This window comes from Vidua macroura, chromosome 35, assembly GCF_024509145.1.
Source record: "Vidua macroura isolate BioBank_ID:100142 chromosome 35, ASM2450914v1, whole genome shotgun sequence".
NCBI classification, from domain to species: Eukaryota; Metazoa; Chordata; class Aves; order Passeriformes; family Viduidae; genus Vidua; species Vidua macroura.
In genome coordinates, this window is record NC_071605.1 from 327883 (window position 1) to 347035 (window position 19153).

The window sequence follows — 19153 nt, forward strand, 5'->3', positions numbered from 1 at the left end:
GCCGCCTTTAGGGACCCGGAGGCCACGCAGAGCACCCTCAGCACGGTGACAGATGGCACCGACCGTGCTGCTCCGTAGTGCGGAGAGATTCAGGATGTGCTGCAGAGACGGGGGGCCGGAGCCTGGGGAGGGTCAGCACGGGGCAGTGCCGGGTCCTGACCGGGGAGGAACGATCTCAGGACGGGTGGGGGGCAGCCGCAGAACAGGCTCCAGGGGTCCTGGGAGACATCCGGTAGACTATGAACCAGCAACGCACCCTTGGCGTGTCCTGGACACCACTCCGTGGCGCCGGGCCCAGCGCCGTGTCCCCAGGACACGAGGGACAGGGACAAGCTGGGGACAGCCCGCCGAGCAGCCTGTGATGCTGCAGGGCTGGAGCGTCTGTGCCGGGGTAAGGCTGAGGGAGCTGCGGGTGCTGAGCCCGGAGCAGAGCGGGCCCCGGGGATCGCGGGTGTGACAGCGGCAGGGAGGGCTCTGCAGGTGTCTCAGCGCAGGTGAGCCCAGCGCAGGTGAGCCCAGCGCAGGTGTCTCAGCGCAGGTGTCTCAGCGCAGGTGAGCCCAGCGCAGGTGTCCCAGCGCAGGTGAGCCCCGCCCAGGTGAGCTCAGCGCATGTGTCTCAGCGCAGGTGTCTCAGCGCAAGTGAGCCCAGCGCAGGTGAGCCCAGCGCAGGTGAGCCCAGCGCAGGTGTCTAAGCGCAGGTGAGCCCAGCGCAGGTGTCTCAGCGCAGGTGAGCCCCGCCCAGGTGAGCCCAGCGCAGATGAGCCCAGCGCAGGTGTCTCAGCGCAGGTGAGCCCCGCCCAGGTGAGCCCCGCCCAGGTGAGCCCAGCGCGCCCGGGGCGCGGCCTCGGCCGGGGCGGGGCCTAGCTCAGGGCGTGGCCTTGATGGGGCGGGGCTTCAGTCAATGATTGTCTCCATCAGGGGCGGGGCCTCTGCCGGGGCGGGGCTTCACCCAGGGGCGGGGCCTGTTCCCCGGGCCGTGCGCAGCACGACAGCCGCGTGTCCCGGCAGCCCCCGCGGCCGCGCGCGGCGATGGCGGCGGCGGGCGCGGAGGAGCGGCGGGGGGCGGCGGGGCCGGAGCGCGGCCACAGCTCCGGCCCCGGCCCCGGCCCCGGCCCGCTGGGCTCGCTGCTCAGCCGGTTGCCGCTGGCGCCCGCCCCGGCCCCACGGCGCCGCACCGCCAGCCAGTGCAAGCCGGAGCCGCCGCTGCTGCGCACCAGCAAACGGACTATCTACACGGCCGGGCGGCCGCCCTGGTACAGCGAGACCGGCGCGCCCGTAGATGAGGCCTTTGTCATCGGTGAGCGGTGGGACGGGGCCGGGGAGGGGAAGGAGCCGGATCAGAAAGGAGATGGAGCCGAGACCGGGCCGGGGAGGGGATGGAGGCCGGACCGGGGCCAGGGTCGGGCTGCAGTCGGAAATCGTGGAACGAATCCCCGAGGAGCGGCCGAGGAGGGGTTGGGACCGGGCTGGAGCCGGATCCGGGGCCGTGACGGATCCGGGCCGGGGCGGTGCCCCCGCCGCTCCCCGCAGGCCTGTGCGGCGGCAGCGCCTCAGGCAAGACCACGGTGGCGACGCGGATCATCGAGGCGCTGGACGTGCCCTGGGTCGTGCTGCTCTCCATGGACTCCTTCTACAAGGTGCGGGACGGGGGGTCCGGTGCGGCGCCGACACTCGCGGTTCCAGTGTACCGCCGAGCGCTGCTCGGGGCTCCCGGGACCGGGCGCGGCCCCGGGCAGGGCTGCAGTGCCTGCGGATGCTGCGATCCGGTGCAGTGCTCGGCGCTCCTGGTGCCCCGGGCCGGGCCTCCGGCGCGGCGCTGAGCGGTGCCGGTGCCTGCAGGTGCTGGATGAGGGGCAGCAGGCGCTGGCAGCCCGCAGCGACTACAACTTCGACCACCCCGATGCCTTTGACTTCGAGCTGCTCGTCAATGTCCTGCGCAAGCTCAAGAAGGGCAAGAGCGTGAAGGTGCCGGTGTACGACTTCACCACGCACAGCCGGCGCCGCGAGTGGGTGGGTGCCTGGCTGGCAGGGTCCCGGGAAAGGGGAGCACCTCTGGGCCCTGCAGGGCTTGGGAGGCTAAAGGGAGGGGACAGCTGGGGGTCATCGGGAGTGGGGGACTCATTCGGGGGAGACTGTGGGTGGGTGTGCACACAGACCAGTGCAGGTATGAGGGAGGGACTCAGTGTGGAGAGATGCTGGGAGGATGGCATTGAGCAGAGGCTTGGGATCTAAAGCAAGGTTCAGGGTCTGTCCTGGGCGGGAGCATCATGTACAGGGATGAACTACGGCTCCAAGGCATTGGGTGCTGCAGGATGGTTATGGGGAGCCCCAGCACAGTGGTGAGACCCCAGAGGGGTCAGTGGCCTGTCTGTGTTGGTGCTGCCGTGGCATGTGAGAGATACAGGACAAACCCCGCTTCTGTCTGCCTGCAGAAAACAGTGTATGGGGCCAACGTCATCGTGTTCGAAGGGATCCTGGCCTTCGCCAACAAGGAGCTGCTCAAGGTATCGCTGCCTCAGGTGGCCGCCGGCCCCGAGGGGATGTGCTGCAGCAGGACAGGCACTGGCCCTGGGTGCCACTGCAGCAGTGGGGGCTGTGGAGGGAGAGGTCACCACGCTTACCGGCAGAGCACCACGTGTCAGAGGCCTCAGGGGAGTTGATGCTGGGCGCCACTGCAGGGTGGTGGAGGGGAATAACACAGGTGTGATGAGAGCTGCATAGGGGGTGCTCACCCCTCCCAGTTTTCCAGCTCCTGGACATGAAAGTGTTTGTGGACACGGACTCCGACATCCGTCTGGTGCGGCGGCTGCAGCGCGACATCATGGAGCGCGGGCGCGATGTTGCAGGGGTCATCAAGCAGTACAACAAGTTTGTGAAGCCAGCCTTCGAGCAGTACATCGAGCCCACCGTGCAGGTTGCCGACATCGTGGTGCCCAGGGGTGAGGCCAGAGCTGACCCTGGCATTGGGAGCGGGTGTTGTGGGGCAGGGGTGGGTCAGCGTCCGCCCCACCTGCCTCCTCTGCTCCGCTCTCAGGTGGGGAAAACTTCGTCGCACTGGACCTCATTGTGCAGCATGTGCACAGCCAGCTGGAAAAGGTGAGCCGGGGGTGAGGAGGAGAAGGGTCCTGCATGCAGAGGGCAGGACATGGCTGCACACAGACCTGTGCTTTTGGAGCACCTGGGGGGATCTTGACATCACCTCTCTCTTCTCAGAAGGCCCCAGCATGGTGCCTGGGGGAGCAGATCTGTGAAGTGGGCACTGGGGAGGAGGGTGGGGAGCCACCTGGGCTGTTGTGGTAGCTGTGCTGGCCTGTGAATGACTGACAGGGTGTCCTTCCTGTTCCCCTGTGCTGTGCCGGTGACCTCTCCACCACCCAGCGGGAGATTACAGTCAGGTACGTGGGGGCCCACGGCTGCAGAGGAGCCTGTTCTGGGCTGGGGGGGCTGCTGACACCCACTGGATTCCATGTCTTGCTGCCTCCATGTCCCTGCTGGCAGAGCTTTGCTGAGGTGCCTGGGCATAGCTGCTCCTCCCCAGTGCTGCAGGGGCTCTGGTCAGCTCCTTAGGGCCTGTCTGGCTGCAGCTCTGGGCTCTGTGTGACATGTCCCACACTGTGGTTGATGCACGTGGCCAGCTCCCTGCCCTGGTCCTGTCCCTCTCTGGAGCAGGGCTCCTGTCCTGGCTGCTGAGTTACCCTGGGCTGTTCACTCCTGCGGGAGAAGCGCCCTGCATGGTCCCTGTTCCTGGCAGTTCATGTCTCACATGAACAGGACAGCCCTTGTCCTTGGTGGTGCACAGCCCAGTCCCAGGCTGCATGGGAATGTCCAGCAGCCCTTCAGAGCTGCAGATCCTGCTGCTGGCCAAGGCTGGTGCAGCAGAGTGTGTGGTCCGGGAGGTTCACCCCAGTCTGGGTAGTCTAGCTCTGGGGTACCAGACTTGGGGAATTCTTCAGGATCCAGGTGGGAATGCCAAGCACGGTTCAGAGGGGATCTTCTAGAGCCTTCCTTTGGCAGGGTCGTGTCCCTCCAGGGGCCCAGTGCTGTGAGTGTGTGTGTGCTGCACAGCTCTGAACGCCTTCCTCACTGCAGGGCAGCCCTGGCCTCTGCCCACCAAGGACAGCCCCTGCCAAAGACACTGAGCGTCCTGGAGAGCACGCCGCAGGTGCGGGGCATGCACACCATCATCAGGTACATCCCTGCCCCAGGCCCCTGCTCACCATCCTCAGGTACATCCCTGCCCCAGGCCCCTGCTCACCATCCTCAGGTACATCCCTGCCCCAGGCCCCTGCTCACCATCCTCAGGTACATCCCTGCCCCAGGCCCCTGCTCACCATCCTCAGGTACATCCCTGCCCCAGGCCTCTGCTCTAGGCTGGTTGGTGGGATTGCACCACAAGGCCTGGGGTGAGTTTTTCCCCTTTGCCCCTGGGACCACAGTGGTGGGGGTTGGCCTGGAGCAGAATAGCTGAATGGAGCTGGCCCTGGCCCCATGGGCACTTCTCTGGTGACCAGATCTCTGCACATCTGCTTGGGGTGATTCCTGAGCCAAAGGCAGGCTTTTCCTACAGTGGGAGGGGACTGAATGGCTCTTTCCTCACTGGAGCACAGGTGGAGCAGCTGGTGACATGGAGCAAGGTACCCCTTGCCCCTCTCCCAGGGCACTTGGGTTTTGAGCTAGTTTAGAGAAGGGACCTGGGCAGCTGCTTCTATGACTTCACCTCTCTTGATCTTTTCTTTCCCCTCTGATGCTCCTTTTTTCCAGGTGACAGCAGCATCAGTTAGTGAAGGGTCAAGGGCTGAGGCCTTTGGGACTATGGAGAGGTTCATTGTTTTTGCAGCCTGGCAGCCCCCAGGTGTGTTTCTTCAGAGCAGAGAGGGGATGTTGAGCTCAGTCAGGTCCTCCTATGCCTCTCATGCTGTGGCTGCTATGGCACCTGTGTGTTGGTTGGGAAGGTGTCAGCTCCTGTCCTTGTGAGAGACCTGGAGAGGACTGAGTGCACTTTCAGTAAGCTTGCAGAGGATACCAAGTGGGGTGGGAAGTGGATCTGCTGGAGAGCAGGAAGGCTCTGCAGAAGGATTGGGACAGTCTGGATTGATGTGCTGAGACCAGTGGCGTGAGGGTCAACAAGGCCAAGTGCCAGGGCCTGCCCTTGGGTCACAACAACCCCATGAAGCACTCCAGGATGAGGCAGAGGGGCCGGAAAGACCGTGGGAGTGTTGCTCAAGAGTGGCTCAGCACGAGCCCAGGTGGGCAAGAGGCCAGTGGCACCTGGGCTGTCCCAACTGGGCACTGCTGGGGCACCTCCGGTCTTGGGGACAGTTCTGGGCCCCTCCTGATGAGAGAGACATAGAGGGGCTGGAGCGTGTCCAGGGCAGGGAATAGAGCTGGGGAAGGGGCTGGAGCCCCAGGAGAGGCTGAGGGAGCTGGGAAAGGGGCTCAGCCTGGAGAAAAGGAGGTTCAGGGGCCACCTTCTTGTTCTCTATAGCTTCCTGACAGGAGGATGCAGCCAGGTGAGGGTCAGGCTCTGCTCCCATGGAAAAAGGAACAGGACAAGAGGAAACTGCCTCAGGCTGCTCCAGAGGAGATTTAGGTTGGATATTGGGAGCAGTTTCTTCATGGAAAGGATTTTCCAGCCTCAGCACTGCTGCTCCAAGTAGTGATGGGAGTCCCCATCCCTGGTGGAATTTACAAACCACATGGATGTGGCACTTGAAGGTGTGGGCTAGTGGTGGCCTTGGCAGTGCTGCGGGAGCAGCTGAACTTAATCTCAAAGGGCTTTTCCAACCCAAACAATTTATGATGTTCTGATACTCGTGACCACATACAGGCTGGCCACCTCCTTTCCTTCTCCTGGCTCCTTCCTCCTGTGGAAGCAGAGGCTCCAAGGCAGGTCACGGCAGTCGAACAGGTGATGTGGCACCTCAGGTGTGCCAGGCAGAGCCCTGTGCCAGTGCCTGTGTCCCTCCCCCGGGCTGTGGCTCCACCTTTATACCACAAGTCCTTGATGACCTTAATCTGCTAGGCTCAGGGCTGTGCTAGGCTGCCCTGGAGGTGGCTCGGGTTTTGCCTGGGGCTGCAGGGCTTTGGCACCATTGGCCCCACGTGGCTGTGCTGAATCCATGTGGGAGCAGGGCCAGGAGTGGTGGGGAGGCAGCTGACCCCATTGCAGATGGTCTATAAGAAATGCCACATTTCTGAGGAGCATCCACTCAGCCTGTCAGGTACCCCCTGAAATCCTGCTGGGCCAGTGCCTTTCCCAGACCTCTGAGCTGAGGAGCTCTGCCGAGGGTCTGTGTTAGGGGACAGCGAGGCAGCATTTGTTTCTGGTGGGACTTGGTGGCACTTGTTGGCTTCTGTGTCACTTGGGCATGGCATGGGGCTGTTGCTGGTCACCACATGTGACCCTCTACTCCCAAGGTGCTGTTTTTGCCTGCTGCCCTTTTCTTGGGCTCCCAGAGAGCTCCAGGCTGGTGAGAATCAAACACACCTTTAGCCACATGTCCTGGACGTCCATGTGCAGAGTTATTGCATCTAGGCAGATCTGTCTCTTGTCTTTATTAATTGAATTCTACAGTGGTTTGGGTGGGAGGGACCTTTGGATGCTGCCTAGTTCAGCCCCTGACATGGGCAGGGACCCTTCCACTGCACCAGGTTCCAGCTGCTGCAGTGCTCATAGAGTGCAGCTGCTCCCTCCAGCACAGCCTTTCCAAGTGCCTGGACATGTCCAACCCAGCACCTGCACCACTGTATGCTGTGAGCCAGGATTCTGCTCCCTCCTTGTCCTGTCTGGTGTTTCCCTGTGCACTCTGGGATGTCAATCCTGGCATGCTAGCCAGCACCATTCCCTGTCATTGCGCACTAGAGGCTCGTCACGCTCACCCGTCTGTCTGTTGGGAGGGTGTTGGTGGCAGCAGATGAGCATCGTGGTGGCAGATCCAGCCTGGCATCCAGGGGAAGCACTTTCTGGAACAGTTTTCTGCTGTTGTGGAGAGACAGAAACTGAAAACGAGTCCCACACTGGAATAGCTGCACAGTTAGAGTCATGAGGCTGAGAATAGATGGAGTATGAAGGACGCAGTGTCAGGATGAGGAGGACTGGTATCCCATTGCCAGAGGGCATGTTACATGAGATGCTGGGCAGAAGTTCTTCCATGAGGCTGGTGAGAGTCTGCCACAGGTTGCCCAGGATAGCTGGGTGCCCCAAGGGCAGGCTGGACACAGCCTGGTCTAATGGAAGGTGCGGCTGCCCATGGCAGGGCGGTGGGACAAGGTGACCTTTAAGGTCCCCTCCCAACACAAACCATTCTGGGATTCTGTAACCCATTAATGCCCAGATTTCCTGGTGCCTGGCTGTACCAGCTAGCTCTCAGCTGCAGACAGTCCAGTTCATGTGCAGAGCTGATGCTGTGATGAGGCCCCAGGCAGATGCTCCTGGTCCCTCTGTCCTCTCCTGAGCATGCTAGGGAAGGCTGAGGTCGTCAGGAGCGCCAGCTGCGGTGCTGCCCTGTCCAGCTGTGGGCTCCCAGTGTGCTGCAGCGTGCTGAGGTTCATCTGCCTCCTCTATGGATAGGAGCAGTGTGTTTCCTCAGGCTTCAGCCAGGCAATGATGCCGTGGGGTGAGGGGACTGCTCTGGGGACAGTGATGGCCCCTTTGGCAGTGCTCTGCCCGCTGAGGAGGTGGGATGGTGGCACTCATGGATCCTGGTAACCTGCTGCTGCCCAGCATGTCTGGGCTGCCCTCCCTGGCACAGCCCTTCCCCCTGTCCTGCTTGTGCCCTGGGCAGGGAGAAGCTTCATGGTTGTGTCTGCACTGGGGTTCCTCAGGAGTTCCCCAGAGGAACCTGCCTCTGCGGGAGCATTGTGGGGCCTGTCCCACCCAGCCAGGGGCCAGCACAGCCGGTGTGGGTCTCAGTGGGGACAGCTGGCTGGGACAGGCTGCAGTGGAGGCAGGGAGGCTGCCGGGCTCGTGCTGCTTCCAGGCTCCTGTGGGTGGATGTGTGGGTGCAGCCCACCTGTGAGTGCTTGCTGACAGCTCACGCTGGGAGCTGTAGGCAGGGTCTTCCAGACCAGAACTGTTTTTTCTGCCTTCCCTGGGGGTGCTGGCTGTGCCCAGGGGTTTGGGAATGTTCGTATGCCATGGTCACTGCAGATGCTCAGCTGTGAGTGACCCTGGAATGGCTGCAGGAGCACACAAGGACAGCAGTGACTGTTCGTCCTCCTCCAAGTGCCTCAGTGGGGCTGTCTGTCATCCACCGAGGTGTAAGAAATAGCAGATGATGTCTTAAAATACAGAGTAAAAATATTCAATATCCTTCTGCCTCTTCTGGAGTGTTGCCAGCTCCACTTCCATCTGGGAATGGGCAGGTGTCTATGGGATTTCTCTGTCCTCATGCTCCCCACAAGGCTGGTGGCCAGGGTACTCCTAGTAGGAAAAGTCATCTACTTTCCCTCTGCTGTGGGGTTAGTGCCCTGCATGCAAGGCTGGCTTTACCACTCCTGGGGAAGGGGAGAGGTTTCCTGGGAATCGCAGCCCCATGGCAGCTTTGTTCTGGTTTGTGTCTGATTTACATCTTGGTGCCTTCAGTACATCAGAGCTGTGAAAAGGGCACAATGAGTATTTCAGTCACCTGGTTCTTAGCAGTGCTTTCTCTCTGACTTGGGATGTAGAGGGGAGAGCTGGGGACATACTCAACTCTTTTCTGCCACCCAGCATGCTCAGCCATGGTGCACTATGTCCCTTCCACAGTGGGGTCCTAGCCTATCCTGGCTCTGCTCCTGTTCCGCCCCGGGCTCCCCAGCACTCACCCATTGCTCCTGAGTTTGTACCAATGGTCCAACCCGACCTGTTCCTACTCCCCATCCTCTCCCTGCTCTCTCCAATGTCTGTAAGTGCTGTTGCAGCTCCCTCCCAGGGTAGCTAAGCCACTCTTGCCTCTGTAGTCCTGTCTAAGACAAAAGTTGAGGTCTCAGTGAGCCCCCCAGTGCTGGTGATCACTGAGTGTGTCACTCCAAGAGTGCTCTGGTTCCCACAGACTGGGGCTGCTGTCCATGCTGGTTGGCCTCTGGAGCCTCACATCTGGTCTGCAGGGGATGGCAGGGGCTCTGTTCTCACCTCACTTGTGTCATCCCTCCCAGGAACAAGGACACGACCAGGGACGAATTTATCTTCTACTCCAAGCGCCTGATGCGGCTGCTAATCGAACATGCCTTGTCCTTCCTGCCCCTGAAGGTGAGTGACCACTCTTGGGGGTAGCCACAGCCCCACCCCCAGTCACAGGGGGTCTGGCTGCCCCCACACTCCTTGTGCTCCCCTTTCTGCAGTCGGTCACTGTGGAGACGCCCCAGGGCACCATGTACGAGGGGAAGCGGTTCCACAGGCAGCGGGTGAGGCACGGCTCCCTGCTCCCCGCGAGAGCACAGCTCCTGGGGTCAGCATGCACTAGGAGCACCCAGCACGTGTCCCTGCCCCTTTCCCAGATCACCGGCGTGTCCATCCTGCGAGCAGGTGAGACCATGGAGCAGGCCCTGACCGCTGTCTGCAAGGACATCCGCCTGGGCAAGATCCTCATCCAGACCAACCTGGACACGGGGGAGCCTGAGGTGAGTCCTGCTGCAGCCTGGCACGCGGCCCTGCACCGCTGGCACGTCACCAAGCGCCCTTCCTTCCCTCCGCAGCTCCACTACCTGCGCCTGCCCAAGGAGATCAGCGAGGACTACGTGATCCTCATGGACAGCACGGTGTCCACGGGGGCCGCGGCCATGATGGCTGTGCGCGTCCTGCTGGTGAGGGCCCGGGAGGCGGGTGGGGCATGGCATCCCCTGGGCCCAGCTGGGCTCTCACTTCTCCGTGTGCCACAGGACCACGATGTGCAGGAGGACAGGATCTTCCTGCTGTCGCTGCTGATGGCAGAGATGGGGGTGCACTCCGTGGCCTATGCCTTTCCCCGTGTCCACATCATCACCACCGCTGTGGACAAGCGGGTCAACGAGGAGTTCCACATCATCCCGGGCATCGGTGAGGGGGACCAGGGTGTGCTGTACCTCACGGCTGGGGCCAGCAACCCCAGGGGTAGCCTTGCGGCCACACCAAGGGACACTGGCAGGGTGGCGCTGCTGTCTCTTCACTTCGTCCCTTTCTCTGCCAGGTAACTTTGGAGATAGATACTTTGGCACCGACGGCCCCTCAGCCTGGTGTGAGAGCGACAGCGTGGACTGCTGAGCTGGCTGGCCACAGGACCACGGGCTAGGCTGGCTGCAGGGCTGGCCCCCATCACTGGCTCTCTGGACCTGCACGACAAGCCCCTGCTGCTGGTCTCCCTCTGCCCCAAGGGACCAGTCCTCCCCAGGGAGGAGCAGAGAGGGATGGCCTCTCCTGCGGACCACAGAGAGGGGATATTTAGGGACATTCCTTGCTTCCAGAGCCCTGCCTCTGGGCCTGGGCCAGCCGTGCCTCCAGAGGGAGTGGTGGCCTCCCTGCGGCTGTGCCTGAGGGGGTGCTCACCTTCTACCCAGGGGAAGAGGGGGATGGGGTCCAGTCCAGGCAAGCTCCGTGCCTGGAATCCGTATTTATTTGTATTTATTGTGGGCGGCTCCGGGCTCCAGTGGGACCCTCTGACATCAGGGACTGGACCTCATGGATTCACCCTGTCCCTGCCAATCCACACTCCATCCCTGGTCCCAGGAGTTGGGGGGTTGTCACGGGGCTGCCTTCCCGGTGCTGTCCCATCCTCGGTGCGCAGAGTGCTGCTGGTGACCAGGGAGTGGTGAGGTGTCTCCGGTGCTGCCCTTGTTGCTCAGGTTCTTTTTCCAAAGGGCAGCGGCAGCCTTGCCCCCCCTCGCCCCCGCCACCGGCGGCAGCAGGGAGCTCCGGGGGCGGGGGTCTGCCCCCCACCCCGCGCTGTCCCGGGCCCGGCCGTGCCCTCACCGCCCCCTCGCCGCCGTTTTGTACCAATAAAGGAGCAGCGCGATCCCCGTGTGCCGCCTCCTGCTGCCGCTATCACTGCGGGCTAGCCCTGGGGCCGGGCGGGCCATGCCCTGTACCGGGCGGGCCGAGCCCTGTACCGGGTGTCCCCGGGCGGGCCGTGCTCTATACCGGGTGTCGCCGGGACGGGCCGTGCCCTGTACCGGGCAGGCCGTGCCCTGTACCGGGTGTCACTGGGTGGGCCGTGCTCTGTACCGGGTGTTACCGGACGGGCCATGCCCTGTACCGGGCGGGCCGTGCCCTGTACCGGGTCGCAGGCGGCGCCTGCGCAGAGCGGCGGCGGCGCGGGCGGAAGCGGCGGCGGGGCAGGGCCGTGGCGGTCGGTGCCGCGTCCCGTCCGACCCCGCGACCCTCGGCGCGGCCATGGCGGAGCCCCCGCGGCCGCAGCGGAAGCTGTCCCGGGTCGGGGAGAGCCTGTACCGCGTGCTGGGGCTGCAGAAGGGCAGCTCCCCCGAGGAGATCAAGAAGGCCTATCGGTACGGGGGGGGTCCGCGGGGTCGTCCTGGGAGCCCAGGCATGAGGGTCCGTCCCGCGAACGCGGCCGGGATCTCGTCCGGATGGTCCCGGTGCCGTCCCGGCGGTCAGGGTGGGTTCCGGGGAGCGAGGCTGTGAGCCCGTGCCGGGGGTCCTGGCTCCATCTCGGGGGTGCGGGCTGTCCCGGGGAGCGAGGCTGTGAGCCCGTGCCGGGGGTGCCCCCGCTGCACCCCACAGGAAGCTGGCTCTCAAGTACCATCCGGACAAGAACCCCGATGACCCAGCGGCAGCCGAGCGGTTCAAGGAGATCAACAGCGCCCACGCCACGCTGAGCGACGCGGACAAGCGCCGCCTGTATGACCAGTACGGCTCCCTCGGCCTCTACGTGGCCGAGCAGTTCGGCGACGATGCTGTCCGGCACTACTTCCTCATGTCCAAGTGGTGGTTCAAGGTGAGCCCGGCATCGTCCGGCCTCCGCGGGGCCGGCATGATGGGGCTGGCGGGTCGGGTGAGCTCAGCGGTTTGCCGTGCTGGCGGGCTGGTGGCTTGAGTGGGGTCTCAGCACTGCTGTGATGGGTCAGGGACTTGGGTGAGCTCACAGCACGTCTGTCCCTGACGCAGGCACTGGTGCTGTGCTGCGGAGCCCTCACCTGCTGCTGCTGCTGCTGCTGCTGCTTCTTCTGCTGTGGGACGTGCTGCCCGCCCAAGGAGGATGAGTCCTACAAGTACGTGGACCCCAAGGACCTGGAGGCACAGATGTGCGCAGAGGACAACGGTGAGTCAGGCGGGAGCCCAGCTGCTGGGAGCACCTGTGTTTGCTTTGTGGGAGCTCTGGGGTCTCCCCTTATCCCATTTGGTGTGGGGGAGACAGAGTTCTGGCTCAGGTCTTGGGTTGGTTTTAGCCGCAGCTCTTACAGCCAGCCCTTGGTGTTTCCTGTGTGGGCCAGGGCTGGTGACAGTGACAGAGGGAGCCACTACATGGGCCAAGGGTACACCTTCTCCTTCCCTCTGCACAAAGGCCCCCTAAACAGGCCTGAAGCTTAGAGACCCTGGGGCCCGTGCCCTTTGGGGCACAGAGCACAGGAAGAGTGGCTCTGTGTTCCCCGGCACTGTTCCCCGGCACTGGCCATACTGGTGTCACTGGGGCTGGGTGACTCCTGCAGGTTTCCTTGGGGTCGGGGCACTCCCACGGGCCTCTGCACTGGCCAGGGGTATGGGGGCTTTGGGCTGTGGGAGCCCTTGAGGCATTGTTGTGAGATTCCTGCTCACTGGCACCACAGGATGGGGCTAAGCCACTGATCTGCAGCTCTTCCTTTCCAGATCCTCAGATCCCTGTTATAGCACAGCCCCCGCCTGCCAGCACGGAGCCGCTGCCAGCCAGCACCAGGAGTGATGCCTGAGGCTGGCCCCATCCTGCCGGCTCCCCGAGGACTCGGGGCAGGGACTCTCCTTTGGGACTGTCACTTTCTGGGACCACGGTCCCGCCCCCCGGACTGGCTCATCAGCCTCGGGAGGGATATAATCTCAGGTTAATTTGGCCAGCATCAATGCACAGGCTCCTGGGCCCCTGCTCGAGCTCCAGGGCAATGCCCCAGTGTCCCAGCACTGGCGGTGGCAGTGGCCTGGAGCCCGTGCTGCTGTGGCCCCCTTGAGTGCCTTGCCCATGCCCATATCGGGCACCGAGCAGCAGGCATGAGCAGGGATGCTCCGGGCCAAGCTCTGGAGCTCGCCGAGCTGAGACCATTAGCACTGTAACCTCTGGGGCTGGGCTGAGCCCGCTGCCCCCCTGCAGCCCTCCCGCTGGGTGCTGGGTGCCAAACGCTGCTGTGGGGTTGGGGTGCTCCTATCTGTGCCCCTTTCCTCTGCCCTCTGGGTTTGTCTAGGTTTTTGTGGGCACCATTAAAGGCTGACGGGAGGGGAGCATGTGTGTGCCTGGGCTCTGTCTGGCGCTGCCAAACACTCGGCAGCAGGATGTGCCTCTGCCTGGTGTTGTCCATGCTGGGGGCTGTGCCCGTGGATCCGGCGGGGCGCTGCAGGGACTAACTGGGGTGTGGAGTAGGCAGATCATGTCCTGTGTGGAGTGGTCGTGTCCAGTGGAGTGAATATCACTGGTCTCCTGTCACCCACCTGGGTCCCATTCTGTCCCCTGCTGCTGGCTCCCGCAGGCTCTGCTCTTCCCAGTCCTTGCTGCTGCACTCCTGGAGCCCTGCTCCCCGCTGCCGGCACCGCCCCTGCTCCTGCCCCGCTCTCTGGGAAGCCGTGGCTCTGCGGAGGGCTGGGACTGGCAGGGATGGGACCGAGGGGGACGCTTTGAGCCGCTTGCACGTTCTTCCCATCTCTGGTCACTGCCACTGCCCGCAGCTGCATGGGCTCTGCCTCACTCCCTAAATATAGCCAGGGTGAGTGAGGATGGGGGTGTCTTGGCACCAGCCCCTCCACCCTGCTCTTCGGGGGGCTGGCACTGGGCTGTGGGATCTGCGGGACCCCAACCTCCCCCAACCCTGCTGCCTGCGGAGCGGGGCACATACTCCTCGGTATGACTGCCAGCCCTGCAGCCCCTGCACCACCCAGCCCCGGTCCCCCGGGGCCTCGGCCGCTCCTCCTCCCGGGCAGGGGATCAGCGGGTCCCGAAACGCAGCGGGTCCCGGGACCGGCCGGTCCCGAGGGGTGGGCAGGAACGGTGACTCAGTGTCACCCGACGCCGCCGACAGCTGCGGCCCCGGCGGGGCGGGGGCGGCTAAAATTAGCGCCGGGGGCCGCGGCCGGGGCCGAAACAAAGCGGGCACCGGGTGGCCGGAGCGGAGCCGCAGGACAGAGCCGGGTCGGGCCGGGACGGGCCGGGACCGCGACCATGAACTTCGCGGTGGGGCTGAAGCCGCTTCTGGCGGAGGCGCGGAGCATGGAGAGCCTGGAGAAGCAGCTCATCTGCCCCATCTGCCTGGAGATGTTCTCCAAGCCCGTGGTCATCCTGCCCTGCCAGCACAACCTCTGCCGCAAGTGCGCAAACGACGTCTTCCAGGTGGGACCCGCCGGTGGGGCGCGGGGAGGCACCGGGACCTCCGTCCCTAGGACCCCAGTCCGGCGGGTGGTGGCCCCGTTATCCCGGGATCCCCGGCCAGCGAGGCGGAGGGGCGGGCGGCACCAGAGCACCGCGATCCTCTTTGCAGAGGGGCCTGGTCTGGCACTGGCACCGGGAATCCCGGCTGGGCTGCGCTCGGTGCCGCTCTTGGCTGGCGGGGGCGGTGGACGGGAAGCGGGGGCCGTGTATGGGTCCTTGTTTGTGTCCACACCCGTGTCCGTGCTCTTGCCCGTCTCCATCTCCGTTTCCGTGCCCATGGCCGCGCCCGGGGGGAGCTGTGGGGCGCAGATCCGTGGGGGCGGGTGGTGCCGGGGGTGCGGGGTGCCGCCGCCGTGATCCCTCGCGTACCCCCCCAGGCCTCCAACCCGCTGTGGCAGTCACGGGGCTCCAGCGCAGTGCCGTCGGGCGGGCGGTTCCGGTGCCCGTCCTGCCGGCACGAGGTGGTGCTGGACCGGCACGGGGTGTACGGATTGCAGCGGAACCTGCTCGTGGAGAACATCATCGACATCTACAAGCAGGAGTCGGCCCGGTCCGGAGGCGTGGGGACCCCGGGGCGGGCGGGGCGAGACCTGCGGGTGACAGCGAGCCCAGCGAGAGGGCTCGGGGTGGGATCCCAGCAGGAACTGGGGAGTCATGGGGCCCATACCGGGCCAGGGAATATCCCTGGGGCTGCGGCTCTCTCCAGGGCCAGAGGTATTTCTGATGCCAGCAGTGTCCCTGTGGCTGAAGGCTCCCTGGGAGCCAGAGGTGTCTTGAGGGCTGGGCAGGTCCCAGGGCTGGTGCTGTCTCTGGGGGCCAGGGTGTCTGCCTGACACCCCCAACCCCCACATAGACCCCTTCATGCCAAGGCTGAGCAGCACCTCATGTGCGAGGAGCACGAGGATGAGCGGATCAACATCTACTGCCTGCGCTGCGAGGTGCCCACCTGCTCCCTCTGCAAGGTGTTCGGGGCGCACAAGGACTGCGAGGTGGCCCCGCTGCCGGCCGTCTACCAGCGCCAGAAGGTGGGGGGGCCCTGGAGTCTCGGGGGCCCGAGGGTGCCCACACAGCCACCCTCACGCCCAGGCCCTCTACTCCCAGAGCGAGCTCAGCGACGGCATCGCCATGCTGGTGGCGGGGAATGACCGGATCCAGGCCATCATCACACAGATGGAGGAGATCTGCCACACCATCGAGGTTGGGACCGAGGGCTCCGGCCTGGGGCTGTGCCAGCGGAGGGGTGTGGTGGCGCTGGGAGCGTCCAGACATGGGGCTGCGCTGGGGGGACACGGCGCAGCCCCGGCTCCGTCCCGCAGGAGAACGGCCGGCGGCAGAAGCAGCACGTGGGGCTGCGGTTCGACGCGCTCTACGGGATCCTGGAGGAGCGCAAGAAGGAGCTGCTGCAGAGCATCGCGGCCGAGCAGGAGGCCAAGCTGCAGCGAGTCCGTGGGCTCATCCGCCAGTACGGAGACCACCTGGAGGCCTCCTCCAAACTGGTGGAGTCAGCCATCCAGGCCATGGAGGAGCCCCAGATGGCCCTGTACCTGCAGGTCCTGCCAGGGGAACAGGGAGAGAAGGGACAGGGGGGCTGGGACTGCCCTGGGGCTGTGTGGTGCTGCCATGGTTCCCTGAGGGGCTTGGGGCTGCTCACAGGTCTAAAGAGGGGCACTGTGCTCACCCAAAAGGATCTGTAGATGCCCCTGGATGTGCAGGGGTGGACTTGTGGTGGGGGTGATATCTAGGAGATGCTGACCCTGCCTCGTTTTCCCTCACAGCACTCCAAGGAACTCCTGAAAAAGTGAGTGAGGACTATGGGGGGAAAAGGCCTTTGGCTGGTGGCCCTCTGGGTGCTGGACCCTGCAGCTCCCAGGGTCTCTGCCCTGCAGGATCACAGACATGTCCAAGGCATCAATGAGCAGCCGCCCTGAGCCTGGCTATGAGAACATGGACCACTTCTCCATCAACGTGGACTACGTGGCTGAGATGCTGAGGACCATCGAGTTCCAGACAGGTGCCTGCCCTGGGGAAGTTGCTGCTGTCCCGAGGGGGCACTTGGACTGCCTGGGGTGCCCAGAACTCCAGAAAGAGCCCCCCTCACCACATGCCCTGTGTGGGGATCCCACACAGGACTGGGGATGTGACCCTCGCCTGTAGCTCCACCCAGGGGCCCTGGAGGGTCAGTCCTGCCCCAGGCTCTCCCTGGTTCCCACACTGGGCTGGTTCCTCCTGGGAACTTCCATCCTGGGGCGTCCTGCTTGGTCACCTCCCTCCTGGCATGTCCTGGTGTATGCCCATAATGCGGGAGGGAGGGAAGGTGCCACCTGAGCTGTCCCCTGCCCACAGAGCCACTGGGCGAGGATGAGGGTGATGGAGCTGGGGACGGCAGTGAGGCTGCAGCAGATGAGGACCGGCTGGACAGCCTGGAGGTGCCCGAAGCTGCTGAAGGTGAGTGCCTGCCATGACTGCCCAGGGCCGTGTCCAGTGCCAGTCTTTGGCTGTGCCATGGTCCACGTGTGGCAGCACGCGTCCTTCAGGGCGCCGGGGCAGCCCTGCCTCAATCTCGTTCCCCCTCTCCCTCTGCAGATGTGGGGCCGAGGCAGAAGCCAGCGAGCTCTCCCCATGGTGAGACCTCATGGGGAGTGGGATGGGCACGGCCATGGGGTGCCGTGGGGCAGAGGAGACCTCCAGTGAGTGGGAATGAGGGTGTGGAGGGGCAGGTCACACCTCAGGCTCCCCCCAGGGCCTGCCTGTCTCCCTGCTGCAGGGAGTGGGAAAGGGGTCCCGGGGTCCCAGGGCTGAGGCTACTTTTCTGCACAGGTCAGCACTGAAGTGAAGCCATGGGGTAAGGCTGGCATGCCTTCAGCTCTGGCTGTCCCTGTCACCCCTGGCTATGCCTGTCCCTGTCACCCCTGCCCTGGCTGTGGCCATCCCCGGTACTCTCAGGCGAGCTCCATCCCTGCTGCTGGAATTCCCCAAATGGGCGCTGCCCCTCTCCAACATTAAAGGTGTGTGAGGACACGTTCTCCCGTGTGCTGTATGGCTGGGGTGGAGGCGAGGGCTGCCCCAGAGCAGCTCTGCACCGGCCCCACAGGGTCTAGCCCAGCGCAGCCCCTGCCCCATCACCCCAGCAGTGCCCCCAGGCAAGGGGGCAAGGCGCTGAGACCCCAGAGCCCGAATGCAACACGGGCTGTGAGCCCTGGGCCCTGTGAGTGCGGCTCTGCCCCCCGCCCACAGCCCCTGCCGGGGGACGAGGACCCCCAGGTGCCCCCATCCTGCCCCCCCCCGTCTGGGTGCCCGCAGCAGCAGCGTCCCCCTGGGAGCTGCGAGCAAACACGGCCGGGACGAGCTGGCTGGGAACGCACGCAGCCACAGCAGCGCTGGCTCGGGCCGGGCTCCCCCGGGAGGCCGCGGCTGCGTCACCCGCCTGCTCCGGTCGCCACGGCGGCGCGGCTGCTGATGCACATGGCCAGGGCTCCTCGGGCCGGGGTCCCCTGTGCTGCGCTCCCCTGGCGAGCTCCCTGCAGCCACACCGTGCCCACCCAGGGGACAACAAGGGCTGAGCCCTGCGGACCCCCAGCAGCCGGCAGACCGCGGCCACCGCGCCGGCCAGGGGCTGGGTGCAAGGTCCCGGAGGACGGGTGACAGACGGGACATCTCAGCTCTCTGTGTCTCCGAGCTGTCGCTCCAAGCAGAGGCGACGTGGCTGCCGGCGGACCAAGCCCAGGGCCCAGCCCAGCTGCTCCTTCACACACCAGAACCGTGCCTGGGAGGGCTTGGGTGGTCCCTGGGGAGCACGAGGGGCTGTGGCTGCTCTGTGCCCGCACCAGACTTTTGTGGATGCAGCATCTGCCTTTCCCCCGCTCCTCTCAGGGATGTTCCCTCATCGCTGTCACCCTCCAGAGGTGACTGAGAGGGACTCCCAGACACTCAGCAGCTCCTGAGCTGGGTGCCATGGGTGCCTCCCCAGGGCTTGAGATGCCTCAGGAGAGCCCCACCCTAGTTCTCTTCTGTTTTGGGCAATTTTCTCCCTTGTGCTTTGTGTCCAGATGTTCATCAGGTGTCATTGCCCTCCCAAACCAGCCCCTGGGCAGCCCCCTGCAATTTGCTGATGCCTTTGCTTGTCCAGTTAAAGTGTACTCCCACCTGAGACTTCAGGAATGAAGTCTCTGTGCACTGAGCATGGATTTTAACACACAGCCTGCTCCAGCTGCTGTTCAAGGGTTCTCCAGCAACATCATTATTTCTCTTTATTCTTCTCCATAACTATGTTTCCAAAGGCCTTTTTCTCCATAAGGAGCATAACGTTATCATTCCTAAAGAATGTCTTTTCACTTTCCCCCACAGAGGCAGGCGGGTTGTCCACCTGCTGTCGTCACATACCCAAATATACATTTGTGGAATTTTGTCCATTTTATTGGGTTTGTATCGGGTTTGTGTGGCAAGGTTTGGGGAGATTACAGGGGCAACCTCTGTGAGAAGGTGAGAGAAGCTTCCCCCATGTCCAAGAGAGCCAAAGCCAGTTGGCTCCAGGATGGTCCTGCTGCTGGCCAAGGCAGAGCTCAACAGTGATGGCAGTAACTCCAGGGATAATGCATTTAAGGAGGAAAAAAAGTTCTTGTGTGGAGGCAGCTGCAGCCAGA

The 19153-nt window shown here is 64.0% G+C and overlaps 3 protein-coding genes across 3 annotated transcripts; all 3 read left to right on the forward strand.

Annotated features, from left to right (window-relative positions):
• The first annotated feature begins 1029 nt into the window (after positions 1–1029).
• Positions 1030–10967, forward strand: LOC128821170 (uridine-cytidine kinase-like 1). The gene is made up of 14 exons (XM_054002136.1): positions 1030–1297; positions 1531–1637; positions 1840–2010; positions 2433–2504; positions 2750–2939; positions 3035–3096; positions 3379–3395; positions 4090–4188; positions 9136–9229; positions 9322–9384; positions 9478–9600; positions 9676–9783; positions 9859–10015; positions 10146–10967. Exons 1-14 carry the CDS (start codon positions 1030–1032, stop codon positions 10217–10219), a joined length of 1605 nt encoding a protein of 534 aa, XP_053858111.1. The 3' UTR covers positions 10220–10967.
• A 300-nt stretch (positions 10968–11267) lies between these two features.
• Positions 11268–13375, forward strand: DNAJC5G (DnaJ heat shock protein family (Hsp40) member C5 gamma). The gene is made up of 4 exons (XM_054002150.1): positions 11268–11457; positions 11693–11906; positions 12077–12230; positions 12776–13375. The coding sequence occupies exons 1-4, from the start codon at positions 11345–11347 to the stop codon at positions 12853–12855; spliced, it is 561 nt and encodes a 186-aa protein (XP_053858125.1). The 5' UTR covers positions 11268–11344; the 3' UTR covers positions 12856–13375.
• A 479-nt stretch (positions 13376–13854) lies between these two features.
• On the forward strand, positions 13855–17616 carry TRIM54 (tripartite motif containing 54). The gene is given in 10 exon segments (XM_054002149.1): positions 13855–14474; positions 14891–15063; positions 15367–15597; positions 15599–15710; positions 15830–16063; positions 16289–16311; positions 16400–16524; positions 16857–16958; positions 17097–17135; positions 17331–17616. Coding segments are annotated over 10 exon segments (1533 nt in total). The 5' UTR covers positions 13855–13991; the 3' UTR covers positions 17342–17616.
• Positions 17617–19153: the final 1537 nt, after the last annotated feature.

Bases quoted from the DNA above. Each gene is read 5' to 3' on its own strand.
- LOC128821170 (XM_054002136.1), top strand. From the start codon at position 1,030: ATGGCGGCGGCGGGCGCGGAGGAGCGGCGGGGGGCGGCGGGGCCGGAG. The intron at 1,298-1,530 runs GTGAGCGGTGGG...CGCTCCCCGCAG, and splicing joins AGATGAGGCCTTTGTCATCG to GCCTGTGCGGCGGCAGCGCC. The intron at 1,638-1,839 runs GTGCGGGACGGG...CGGTGCCTGCAG, and splicing joins CCATGGACTCCTTCTACAAG to GTGCTGGATGAGGGGCAGCA.
- DNAJC5G (XM_054002150.1), top strand. From the start codon at position 11,345: ATGGCGGAGCCCCCGCGGCCGCAGCGGAAGCTGTCCCGGGTCGGGGAG. The intron at 11,907-12,076 runs GTGAGCCCGGCA...TCCCTGACGCAG, and splicing joins TGTCCAAGTGGTGGTTCAAG to GCACTGGTGCTGTGCTGCGG. The intron at 12,231-12,775 runs GTGAGTCAGGCG...CTTCCTTTCCAG, and splicing joins GATGTGCGCAGAGGACAACG to ATCCTCAGATCCCTGTTATA.